Source organism: Amblyomma mixtum, chromosome 3 (assembly GCF_055824585.1).
Source record: "Amblyomma mixtum isolate Tamu chromosome 3, ASM5582458v1, whole genome shotgun sequence".
NCBI lineage: Eukaryota > Metazoa > Arthropoda > Arachnida > Ixodida > Ixodidae > Amblyomma > Amblyomma mixtum.
Window position 1 is genome coordinate 107,478,890 of NC_143014.1, and position 14,162 is coordinate 107,493,051.

Consider the following 14,162-nt stretch of genomic DNA (forward strand, 5'->3'; position numbering starts at 1 on the left):
GAGTAGGCAAGTCAACATTGCTCATAATACCTTCAGTTACGAGTTTGACAAGCTAGAAAAAAAATTTGGGTTCACTTACGTATGTACACGTCTTCACATAAACTGCTGCATTAAAATGACATTATTGGCTGTAAGGATTCTCCAACTCACTACACGATTTCACGACAGCATGGGTAAAATCGACATGCCATTAGCCTTTTTATTACACAAACTGGTCTCAGAGCCAGAAAATTAACATGGAAAATAAGTTCAGCATGCATTAATATGAAAGCAGGCCTGGGTACCTAAAATTTTACTTCATGAATTGAAACAGCAATCTTTTATCTTGCATTTAAGTTTAAAAAACTTTCAGAAATCTCTCATCTTACACTTTGGCTGAACAGAATTTTTTTTTTTAACGCTTTGCTGAAAAATTAAACCCCTGAATAAGATCTCAAAAAGTTTGACCAATACCTTGCCTTAAAGAAGAGCAAAGTGGTGGTTACCTTCTTGCGAATGTAGGCATTCGACGTTTTGAGGAGGCGCTCCACCTCACCGGCCAAGTCGCGGCTCATCTCTGGCGAGCAGATGGAGCCCAGAGCAGTAAGTGCCAGGCCCACCACGAATTGAGTCTGGCTGCCAAGGTCATTCTTTAACGAATTCGTAATAAGCAGGTGCACATCTTGCCGTTCATCTAGGAGGAGCATTGCTCCCAGGTAGCCAATACGCTTGTCCGTGAAACGTGATGATGCAATCAGCTTGAGGCACTCCAGCTGCACAAGAATGTATCAAAAAACGTGCACAGATGTAAGATGAAAAGCCCCAAAGCATGCACCTCTTTATTATAGTATTTGTGCACCTCCCACATCTCTGATCAACAGTAGCACCAATGCGAAACTCCACATACACCCTTTGCAAGCCACAAATGCAGCCTTCAAGAAATGGATGACACCAGAAACAAATCCAAGACTCTTCTTCGCAGTGAGAAGATGTGTCAACGTAGCAGCTTGGCAACAATTCTTAAAGTTCAAGCATACCACAGAAACGCATGCACAAAATGCAAAAATTACAGGATTGCACTTTAGTCTCCTTAAGAGCAGAAATGTGAAACCTTTCCCATTTCTCTTTCTCACCTGCCATTTTTCATTTTTATTTTTGTTATTTTTTTATCTTTTCATTTTATTTTTGTCATCATCATCCCTATCATCGCTACCAACTATCACTAACTATCATCATCATCGTTATCACCAACTACTTCCACGTTCGCACCGTCACAAACATAACTACACCTGACATGGGAAAAAACCCTCGACACTCAAGCTAAGCCACGCATGCAGCTGCCACAACCAAGGAAGGGCAAGGCTGGATCTGCCCTATCAAAAAAACCAGGCAAACAAATTTTTTAATTGCAAAAAAACACGCTACCTTTTCAAAGCAATGAACAAAGCAAATTTCAGAATACAGTTTACTGAGAATACATTTTGAAATTTCAAAATATTACAATGTACAGCTGTGAATGTTATACTGGACTTATGTTTCCAAGATCACCAATCATAACCAACCATGTCCGGGTTAAATCTCACTCCTTTGGTGTCTTACAGGTTATACTGGCACCATGTTTCCAGTGTCATCACGCAAGTGACAGCAGGCAACGCTGATTTAAAAATTCATGGCACGTTTTTTACACAGAAAGGAACAAATGCTGAACTGATCAATGGCACCTAGAATTGAGCAGGTGGGTGGTGGCAGCATGGACAGCAAACCCTTGTCAACCTACTGTCCATGCCAGGATACACGACCTTGATACTGAAAGGCACACTGATGACAACTTCATCCAACTTCTTTTCTCAGTAAAAATTGATTCTGTGGCTATTTGTGGCTATGTTGACATTTGTCCGGCAGCAAAACACTCACTTGTCAACAATACTTCTCACCACTCGACTCAAACTCGCGACATCCGTACCAAAATGAACTTAAGTGATCACCATCAGGAAGTGAATGGCAGTGTTGCCTAGCCCCAAGGATCTGCGCACAAAAATCTGTATTAACGCACCACAGTTTGCATGCGACAACGGCTGAGGGTGACGACACCTGTATTTCATTTTGTAAAACCTTTTCCAAATTAAAAAAAAATCTCATTTTCAGTGAAAGTAGTGTATTTTGCCATTAGAACACAGTAATTATGAATACAGGCCAACCAAGGGCGTCCGCAGAATTTTTTGCAGGGGGGGGCTCCATTGGTTCTTGGCGCCAAGGGGGGGGGGGGGGGGGGGGGGTATGTTTGTAGCAAAAAGGCACTATTTGCGGAGTAAATTCATTTATTTATATATAAATAAAAAAGAAGGGAAATACACACATGAAAGAAAAATTACAAACAGCAAATTAAAGCGTGGCTAGGAGAGAGATATTGGAGTTTATCAACGAAGAAACAATTAAAGTTACTAAAAAATGCAAAAAGATACTGTCACTTCGTGGAGAAGAGTGCTCAGTCTTGCTGCATACGGGTTCTCGACTCACCCGGATTGATGACCAGCACACAGCACAATATGTTCACAAACACGCCACTACAGTCACTCGTCAGTCTTCCTTGAACAGCAACTGTAGGCGCCTCGGATTTTTCTGGGCGAATTGCGTAATTACACGGGTGATAAATTCATTTCCGTGCTTCATTACACGCTCTCGGTGCACACTCATCATACACATTGATTGGAAAAACGGTTGAACGCGTACGTTGAAAACAAAAGACGACTATATATACAACGAAATATTTAAAAGATAAATGCACGCTCGTATACACCTCGCTCCATCTTGCTCGCGCATCCGCACAGTCGAGCAACCGCACACACACTGCTCGCCTCTCGTCGTTTTCTCGTCCGCTGTCGTGGTTGTTCTCACAAGCTTCGTTGACAACCGGCCACTAAAGGCACCGAAGCACAAACACAGAGGTGCGCACACGTGCAAGGGAATATCCCCGAATGCGCACTTTGGGGGTGAAAGGAACGCTGCGCGACTTCCGAGGGGAAGGGACACTCGCCACTCCGGTCGGAAATTTTTTTTGTGTGTTTTTATGGGGTTCAGAGCCCCAAAACGACTCAGGCTATGAGGAACGGAGTAGTACAGAGTTCCGGATAATGTCCACCACCTGGATCTCTTTACAATGCACTGACATCGCACAGTACATGAGCGCTGTTGGGATTTGAGGCCCAGCCAGAGGTGACAGGCGAGCCAGGCAGGCGCCATCGGGCTGCGTTCACCAAAGGCGCTGGTTTTCGGAGAAAACGCAAGGAACGCTGGTGTGGGGGCGCCTCTGGAGACTGCGTCGCCGTGAACAAAAGCAGCTAATCCCCTTTGCCGAAGATTCTGAAAGCGGCGCTTCTACCGAAATGCGCTCTCCCGTGTATCGGAGGAGACAGTGAGCGGCGGCGGCGCCAACTCATCGCCCGCTTGCCCCTGAGCAGCCCCACAAAGCGGGGGTGGACACGGCTGATTTGTCCTTCCCTCCTGAAGAATTCATCGGTGGCCGGCGTACGAACGTATCCGAAGGCGAAAACAACATGCCCTGTGCACTGTTTGCCTCCGTGTCGCTATCTCTCTAGAGATGAAAGAAACAGACACCCATCTCAAGACGGCTCGAAATACATGCTCGCCGGTGCCGCTGCATGTCTGCAACAGGTCGCCCTTTTGTAGAGCTAACGATGGCGTGGTTTGAAAACGGCGGGACGGCGCCCGCCCGGACGCGGCATTTCGCAGATGTGCCCCAAAGCGTGGAAGCGGGGCTGCTTTTACCCTTTTGGCTGAGCGCACCACCGCCCCTGGCGTGCGGCCATCACTCACGGTTCGAGTGAGTGATTTTCCAGGGGGGTGCAGCCGCCCCCCCTTGCCCCCCCCCCTCCGGACGCCCATGAGGCCAACCACAATTTGTCCTCAGAGTCCCTTGAAGAAAGTAACTACAGTGAGGAAGCCAGCATGATGGACAATGACCAGCCTTTAATCAATTCAGCACTGATGCAACTTTTAGCCCTGAAAAGCCGAAACCTTATGCTAAAAAACTACGTTTAATGTGATAAATAATTTAGTGAATGGCAAATAAAAATGACAGCAACAACAATGATGATACAATTTTTTGTGTGCTAATAAGCATCTATACTCCGTTTCATACACAGTAAGTAACGCTGCGGAGGCTGTGAAAGTAGTGCGTCCACAAAACAATATTACTCTGCCACATATCATTCATCATTCCTCTGTCAGTGTTTGGACGAAAACAAAGAGTGATTTAAGTGGTAGCACTAAAAATCACGGTTGTAGCTATGAGGGGCTCAGCGTTTGGTGCCTCTGACTACAATTTTCACTGTGAACTACTTTATAGACGCGGAAGGAGTTGGAGCGATTTGCCCTACCAGCCAAGCATCATACCACCAAATATCATTCGTACTTCTCGAATTCTCGATTAGTCGCAGGATGAAAATATGTGAAGACATAAAACAAAGTGCAGGAGGTTGCCAGTTACAGTACCCCAGATTTGTCTCAATGAAATACGCCTGTGTTCGCTTTGGTTGCATGGCGAACTTAGCCTGTATGAACAGGTGTGCCAGTTTTAGCAGTGTTGCCTGTTATGTATTAAATAGAGTACAGGAGAAAGCACACACACAAAATTTCTTGGCAACAGATGCACGCCAGTTCCCTGCAAACTATGCGCTAGGTGACAATATTATAAAAAGTTCCTTTCCCTTATTTCAGCCGATACTTACCCCTTAACTTACCAGGTGAGAACTGAAAAATCCAGAAATTGTAGTGTTGAATACTGAGCCATCATTGAAATTCCCCATGCACTACAAACTGCTGCACTGAAGAATGCTCTCACACCCGCTTGTATACCTGACACACATTTTATAGTTTAATTATTCCTCTAAAATCACTATTTTCTCTATAAAAGCAAATCATGGTTTGGCTAGCACTAAATCATGATTCATGTCTTCCTTTGTGTTGTTTTCTAAAACCTCACAATCCACCCGTAGTAAAGCACGATTTTCTTCATACCTTCTAAATATAACACTCCGCATAACAATCACCCTTTCAGAGTAGTGGCTGTCATATTAGCATTTACTATAATTCATTTTCATAGCATGCAACTCGTTACAGACATTTTCTTCTGTGAATTATCAACTTTTCCCAATGCCCATTTAATTTGTTGTACCAGATTGCTGATACTTTGCTGTAGTAGCATGTAAAAATATAACTGCAAACACGCCACACTAAAAGCAATTAGTACACTTTTTGAGTGTTATAGCTCAGGCCTAACAAAGAATAAAAGCTTCAAAACAACACTTACTTAAAGCAAAAGGCCAGAACACCACACAGAGACTTAAGTGCACCCTTTAAATGTGCACTTTACACCCTTTACCCTTTAAACACCCTTTAAATGTGCACACCTGCATTGATGTTTCCCTAGCCAACTTTTTCAAGTGCAGACTAGAGAAGTTCAACCACAAGAGTCACACAACTAAAAAAAACATTGTATTCTATAAGGTAAACCTCATTTTCCCTGGAGAAGAATTTTACCTTGACCCTAAAACTACCAGCTATAAACTGCCAACTTCCTGGAACAAAGTAAAAATGCCTGCTGTTCAAAAATGGCAGTACATGAGTATTTCTGGGTGTCACCTTCATCGACATGCAGCTGCTGTAGCAAACCCGTGCTCAGAAACAGAATGCTGTAGCCAATGAACCACTGTGGCAGGCTGATAAAAATCATACCTGGCCAAAATGGGCAGGATAACCAAGCATGTGAATGTAGAGAAGTTTAGCCACATTGCGACACCGCCAAGTATTGTCTTCTTCCCGGAATGTTGATCGGATATAGGCACACTCTTTCTGCACAACTGCTCGCTCGTCTGCTGCTGTCCGGGCCGCTCGAATCTGACGAATCAGGTCTCGCAGACGCATAGGCGTCGGCATCCCTGTTGTCAACCTGCAAAAGTTGGCACCATCACTATGCTGATACCACTGTTCAGCAAATATACTTTTGGATACTGAACAACAGTGCAGGCATCACCATTCATCAATTTCAAAAACTTTAAACATAAAAACTGCACGGAGAGCTCTTAGGGCCCTGAACCACCCCCTTGTCATTTACAAAAAAAAAAAAGCCTTACAGAATGTGCACCTCCGCTGTCACCCAGAAAACATACAACAGGATCAGAGATTAAATGCACAGTCCTCATTCTTAGCTATTTCCGTTGACTCAAATTCTCTCCTCCCCTTTCCCACGATTTCCACATGCAAGAGCACTGTGTGCTTACCACAGCCACAGCTGGTGCTGTTGCCCATTACACAACTCTTACCACTGCCTTGAGTGACAGCACTTGCAGCAGCATGCATAAGCACAAGCATTGAACCAATTTTGCTGTCCAAATGCAGTACCACATTCTTCCAATATAGCAGCGTGGCCACAATTGGCCATGACTACTCAACTCCTTCATGGCATTGTTTCACTACTCTTGCCTCCATCACATGAAGAGTATAGCTGCAGTGGGATAAAAAAAAAAAGTGGTGGTTTTCTATTTTCAAGAAGAAAAACTATCATGGTATGGCCCAAGCAGAAATTCTTTGGAACTTGTCAAAGCTATTTCATCATCATCATCAGCCCGACTATGCCCCCTGCAGGGTAAAGGCCTCTCCCATGTCTCTCTAATTAACCCTGTCCTTCGCCAGCTGCAGTCACCGTATCCTCGCAAACTTCTTAATCTCATTCGCCAACCTAACTCTCTGGCGCTCCCTACTATGCTTGCCTTCTCTTGGAATCCGCTCCGTTACCCTCAAGTACCAGCGGTTATCTTGCCTTCGCATTACATGCCCTGCCCAAGCCCATTTCTTCCTCTTGATTTCGACTAGGATGTCATTAACCCGAGTTTGTTCCCTCACCCACTCTGCCCGCTTCTGATCTCTTAACATTACACCTATCATTTTCCTTTCCATAACTTGCTGCGTTGTCCTTAACTTAAGCTGAACCCTCTTTGTTAGCCTCCACGTTTCTGCCCCATAGGTGATTACCGGTAAGATACAGCAGTTGTATACTTTTCTCTTGAGGGATATTGGCCAACTGCCATTCATGATCTGAGAGAGTCTGCCATATGCAGTCCACCCGTTTCTTATTAAAAATATTTAAAAAAAAAATCAACCCTAACACCAGTTTCGCATGGACTAGTGGCAGGTCCTCTTCTGTTTCTTGTTTTACTAATGATGCTGCAATTATACAATAAATATCCACTTGTTAGCATGAACAGACCCCATGGGGAGCCCGCATGGGTATCCCACAGAGGTTGCATCTTACTTGCATTATCATACTGCACGCCAGCTAGCACTGACTTTCCACATTACCAGTTGTCTAATTGCCATTCAATTTTTTTTTCCGCACTACCTATGAATATGCTATTACTTAACTAATTATTCAGGTAATCAACTACAGCCTAACTTGCACAAGACTGAACACTGGCAGCACTGCACTAGTTTTAAGCTTCTATTATAGTGACCACTCTTTGAGCTCGGCTCAATCTCAGTGACGCTTTGCACATGCAGTAAAAGGAAATAAAATTGACCGAAGTGGTAAATAGACACAAGTGGGAAGGCCATAAAAGCAGTAAAACAAGCCTTGGCAATGCGCAAGATGAGATGAGTGCCAATGACCACTGATCATCTGTCGGAATTCAGCAAAGGCTGGCTTGGAGCTTGCAGTCTTGAGGTACATGGTCGATGCATAGAAGAGTGCAGAGGCACGGGTCACTGGTGGCAATAGTATGGAGGCAACATTGAATATTCAATGAAAAACAGGTGTAAAAGATCGCCATTTTAGCTAACTCATGACACCCATTTAGCAAACTTCAAACTAGTTTAGACGATTTTGGTTATCACGCCAACATGAAGACTTCAAACTAGTTTAGACGATTTTGGTTATCACGCCAACATGAAGAGTCATTATATTGGCAGTGGTTTTACTTTACCCTAGCTAAATGTATCACTAGGTACCATTCACTGTACTGATGGTGTGGTGGAACTAGGCAGAGCTTACTCAGTCTTGTCACAAATGACAAAAAATTGTGCACACAAAAGCTGGGGACATCATATCTGCTAAACCTCGCAGCGGTAAAAATGCATTTCAGTCCCTAAATACCCAACTGCACAGCTTCAGCTTTTGCCACTCCTTAGTTCATAAGCAGAAGTCCCGGTTTTTTCTAACTTGTCATTGGCCAAACCCGAACTGCTAAAGTTTTCACTATTAACTTATGATGGATTCAATCCCGGCCCGAAGGCAAAATACAAGACGGCCGTGTATTGTGCGATGCCAGTGCATGTTAAAGAACCCAAGGTGGTCTAAATTACTCCGGAGCCCTCTATGGCTTCATTCATAGCCTGCATGTCGCTCTAGGATGTTAAACCTCGTATACCATACCATAAAAAGCTACGAAAGCTTAAATAGGTTTCCAGGAATGAAATATTGTGGAATGCAAGGAAGTTGCACTTTGCAAGAGGAATAAAAAGCAAATAAAGTTTGTCTACAGCCAACAGCACTTTTCCAATTTCTCCAGTAGTTGTACGAGGTCACAAGTGGCACGACTGCACACTCCCTACTTGCAAGATGAGAAAAAAAAAACCCGAAAGAGACTTTCCAATCCAGCAGTCTCTTCAAGGTTCTTACCAAACATTCGCATGTTTCCCATTATCAAAGGCATCGACCAAAATGTGCCATCAAACAAGGATTTCCATTTTAATTTGGTATTGAAAATTGCATAAAACAGGCTGAAGTTACATTCTGCAGTGAAAACTTAGTACTATCAGTGCACACCATTAAATGAAATAAAACTTACACACAGGACCCTTCGTTTTTTTCCCGGAATTAGGGGGGAGGGGGGGGGGGGGGCAAAAATTTAACTTTTGTTATTATTTTTAGCTCAAATTTTGTTACCATGACATTATTTGTACCAAAATTTGAGCCAGAAAAAAAGTGAATTTTTGCCCCCCAAATTACGGAAAAAAATAATAATCATAAAAAAGAATGTCCCTACTCATACACCATCAAAAGTGCATGTTTGTTTTCTTTCTAGAGAGCTTTGCAATATTTTATTATGGTTTATGCTCTCTTCAATCCATTTCTGAATGCATAACAATGCTTCCTTCGCATCACCAATGAACTGCTTTCAGTTGTTGCTATTAGATGGTGCCGCAACGTCCTGCATTTCTCTGCTGCGGAAGTAACTATGGCCCACTAAAAGTGCTGCCAACAAGACTCATGTCACCATGCCATAACATCTATGCATGTGGAAATGCAAAGACTCTATATTACACTAAAACTATAATTACCGTTCGATGACTGGGGCCATAAAAGATTTGGTTCCTTACTTTTGCCAGCACGCAATTAGTATTGCACTCGCTAATTATGGTTTTTAGCATCAGTATACATAAAAACAAGGTCGTCCACTGACCAAGTAATACTCTGCAAAAATTTTCTATGATGTTTCTAACAAATGCACTGTGGAATCGGGCATCTTGGACACTAAGCTTTCAGCTGCAGAAAAAAAATTCGGAACAATAAAACTCGCTTGTTCGTACCTTTACAGGAGCATACACACCAAATTTATGCTTGCATGTTTTTTTTCTTTCAAATGATATGTTAGGAGTCAGTATACATGGATCATCCTGTGGTAGTTCCCTACTGCCGCTAAACAACCTATTTTCAATTTCTTCTCGATGCTGTAACCGTTTCATCAACCAAACAATGGCTGTGAGGTGTAAGAGGTGTTTCAATCACGTCAGGCACGAAAAGCACTGCAATATAATAGCTGATATGTAGTTTTAGTTTACTACAACACTTAATAAGCCAGCCCACTTAAAGAGCAGGAAATGAAACAAATGACATATCAGTGGTTGCATTTTTTTTTTTTTTCATGATTAACATGACCTAAACACTTCTCACGTCACACGCATCGTTCGGTTGATGAAACCGAAAACAAAACAGCATGAGGGAAGAAATTCAATTCTAAATTATTTAGAGGTCATAGACTCATACCACGTGGTGAACCATGTATTTTAATGTCTTATGCATCATTACAGAGAAAAAAAAATGCAACTAAAATGAGGTGTCTATAGTCCTTTAATGACAGGGGTGACAATGGGAATGTCCACACTGGTCAGCAAGAAGCATTCACATGTCATTCGTTTAAGCTATGGAAAGTACCCGCATGCTTTTCACTTCTTACATCAGTGCACGATTTTACCACAGAATCAAATATTTCCCCATCTAACACATATAGGGCCCTCCCTTTGTTTTTGGATAAAACCTATTGTCTCCTGATTTCTGCATCCCAAGAAAGTTTCACCAATTGGTTAAATCAGATTTCAACCTGGAAACTGCCTTTCAAAAAAGCATAAAACATATTTTGCAACAACAAGCAGCAAAGCACAGATACCAATTGGAAACTAGCAGCTAGCCTAAATGCCACAACAGAAAGGTGTTGGCAATTGGACCCTTGCCTCTCTCATTAACTCCACACAAGGGTTCACTTCTAGATGTGATCAACCAGTACCCACTGAAAGCCAGGGCTTAGAGACAAGTAGAGAAAACTGAATCAGGTACTACTCCTTACTAAGCCACACTTTTCTAAAACAGTTGTGCACTTGGATGAGGACTGTGACACTGGAAGGTTTCCGCAGTTACAATACTTTCACTGGTGCAACAGGTCTAAGGCGGGTATGGCTATACTTCAAGTGCATGTACTAATAAAAGCAGGCAAAAGCTATTGAAAACAAGAAAAATATTAAACAAACATGACAGTATGTGGGTTTAACTTTCTGATTCTGATTCTGCACATAGGCAATGAGAAACGCTGCAATGGAAGGCTCCAGATTATTTTTGACCAGCTGGGGTTCTTTAATATGCGCCGACATCATATATCACAGGACAGTAATTATCATGAGGAACATCACCAACATAACCAGCTACCTGGAAATCTACACAACTTCCCAACTTGTTACAACATGCTACACAGAATGCATAACTGTATGCAAAATCGAGCAGTTCATCACAATAAAGGCTGAGCACACACACCAATTTTTTAATGAAACCAAAAGTCAGGCAGTTATTTTCTACAATTATATGAAAAAGCATGCACACCCGGGAGCAAAAGCAAGCATACCAGCAGAGCACATTCCGAGGTAACTTTGCATGTTGCTCGACAATGCTGCACCTGCAGCACGAATCCAAGATGACGTACATGTGCTCACTGGCTTCCATGCAAACCTACCCTGTCTCAGATTCCATGGCTGGAACCATGCTTCACCGGTTCAGTTTACTCACTTCTGCTCCCAGTTTTCAATGTACTGGGCGCAGTAAGGATAAGTTACTTCCACAATGCCCCTATTATTGCAGAGAGATTGAACTGTGAGCTGCTGCTGCTGCTATTTTTTTTTTTTTTGACTCATAGCTTTATTTCAGTACTTCCCTTATTCTATCTGACATTCGCACACTGGCATCATTAAGAAAGAATGCACAAATCTGCCTATGAATGTTCTTCCTGAGTAGTCACGGTGCGCCTCTGCTTCTCGCATACTACAGAGTTGCATCACAGAAAATCAACACACAGCCTCTCATAATTTGAAGAAAAAAAAAAAATTTAACAAGCAAGTGGTCTCAAGAGTAATTTACTCCCCTTTTTTGGCCGTTCATTTGGCACTGAAAACCAACAATGACAAAAAAAAATCTTTAGCCAACATACTCCTTGTTCACAACCAACAACTTCTACAGCTGCCCAACACAAAACGTCTACACATTCATGCTGATAGAATTGGCACTATGCCAAACAGTTCTACAGCTTACTGGTACCTTGCACTAAAATGAGCAGCCACAGCCAGTTAACAACCAGTGTACCATAAAATCTTTAGCTTTTTAACTGCTTGGACTATTGAAAGCAATGGTAAAAGCAGGCAAACTGATTGGAGGTCAACACAACCATTCTGCAACCAGCTTTTAACCATTTTAAAATTGCTTGAGGAGCAGAAAAAGTATAAACCACATCAAATTAAACTGTGTGAAGCCTGTGCGCTAGAGAAAAGTGAAAAATAAGCGTTTTCCACTTACGTGAAAGGCTGCAAAACTAAATTATGCACAAAACGTAAACTAAAGCTTCTATGATGCAAGAAGTATATTAAGGCTGAACGAAAGAACATATGAAACAACATAAAAATCGAACACATTTGCAATCTTTGAGTAGCAACTCAAAAATCACAAAAGACAAACCAAAAATACCAACATCTTCATTGCAACTATCTTGCGATGGTTATATGATCTTCATCCACACAGTAGTGGGGAAATTATAATGCCTTTAGAACAAACATCGTATTACAAAAACTTCCATTATAGCAATGTTTCGCAGTTCCTTCACCGTAACATCATGTACAAGCTTTTTTTCCAACCCACAGTCTGACCAAAGCATGTGGCATCATACATTCCAGTGTGAGTGCTGTAAATTACTGCCAGTGGACTGCCATGCTTGCATGTATGGCAAGCTGGAGCTCTACATTTATGACAAGTTGAATTTATTTGTTTTAATTAGCTGTACGGCACTTTAACAAAGCATACTGAGGGGCCAGTTAGTCGGACATACTGTTTGAAAGACGAATGTAGCACTGAGACAGCACACAGAACAGGCAAGGCCAGGACGGGCGCTACACTTGCAACTGAATGAAAACATCCCATCACTCACTTGTGTATGTCACTCACAGGCAAAAAAAGTATACAATGAACAAATCAATGTAACAAAAAAGGAGAAGGAACTGTGCACAATAACCACTGACATGAGCAATCAAACAAGTATGTCTGAACCACCACAGGATCTACAAGCAAGTAAATGAATTCTACATTTCCTTTCATTAAATTGCTTTCTCTCTCTTAAATGCATTCTAAAACATCTGTGCACAAGACAACACAAATTCAATGTTGCTCACAACTAATTTGTCAGAAACAATACCCACTCTGATAAACATGCCCAAACATAAAGCAAATGCAAGCCGTACAGTTGGCAGCTTACTGAATACATACTGAATACAGCACAAAGCACTTCACCAAAACTTAACACAACCCTGTTTGGCACGTAATTTAGTGAAATCACTTCTAGCACAACTCTAAGTCTTTACAGCAGAACATTCAAACAAATTTTTCAAGCTTAAATGCCATGTTTAGCCACTATCACACTTAATCCTAACATGTCAATACTGCATGTACACTCGTGCACAGAATACTGCTGCTGCTGCACCCAGCAGACAGGAGGCTAGACGGGAGGCTAAAATACCTCCTTTTGCACAACGTGCAACATCATGTACAGTCCAAGCAATGAAAATGAAATGATCAAAACAAAGAATTGAGAGGCTGAGAAAAGTATACATACACAGTGGCAGGAGAATAATTGTAGCTCACATATGCAGAGCACAATAAAACATACGCTTTGTGAGGAGCAGAAACAAAACACACTACAATATACTCACATTAAGAGTGACAGTGGCTTCACAGGTGGCTAAAAGATTTAGAAATCAAAGCTTGGGTGCACACTCAATAACTCAGGGATGCACATTTCAAAACTGAGATGCATACATGGCTGTATGGAAGCTGCTTGTTGAGTGTCGGAGTTACAAAAACTTGTGCAGCCACCTTTACCAACCATTACTACAAAACAGATTCATACGCACCTAAATACCCCACAATACCTATACTCCATTTCATACATAGCAGGCAACACTGGGGAGGTTGCGGAAGTAGTGCGTCCGGGAAACCATATTACTCCGCCACGTATCATTCGTTCTTCTCGAAACTCCGGTCAGTGTTTCGACGAAAATAAAGAGCGGTATAAAACTATGTGGTAGCACTGAAAATCATAGTCCAAGCTGTCAGGCGCTCAGTGTTCAGGCTCTCTGGCCATAATTTTCATGGAGTGCGAGCTACTTTTTGGGCGCGAATTGAGTAGGAGCGATTCGGCCCACAACCGCGTATCATACCACCAGGTGTACTTTTTGCTTCTCGAAATCTCGAAAAGTCACTGGACGAAAGTGTGACAAGAGATAAACGAAGTGCAGGAGGTGCCAGTCACGGCACATAAGATTTGTCGCAACGAAATATGCTTGTGTTCGCTTTGATTGCATGG

General features: G+C 42.3%; 1 protein-coding gene across 7 annotated transcripts in view; it reads right to left on the reverse strand.

Moving 5' to 3' along the window:
• The window catches only part of AP-1gamma (adaptor protein complex 1, gamma subunit), a 104,510-nt gene that overhangs the window by 86,838 nt on the left and 3,510 nt on the right, over positions 1–14,162 (reverse strand). For 5 of the 7 annotated variants that reach the window (XM_089580593.1, XM_089580595.1, XM_089580598.1 and 2 more), the window contains exons 2-3: positions 5,734–5,947; positions 486–752 (exon numbers count right to left, since the gene is read on the reverse strand). In XM_089580593.1, the coding sequence (XP_089436719.1) occupies positions 486–752; positions 5,734–5,947 (481 nt within the window). Of the gene's footprint in view, positions 1–485; positions 753–5,733; positions 5,948–7,626; positions 7,759–14,162 lie in introns of all 7 variants that reach the window. The other 2 variants (XM_089580597.1, XM_089580596.1) reach the window with 1 other exon arrangement.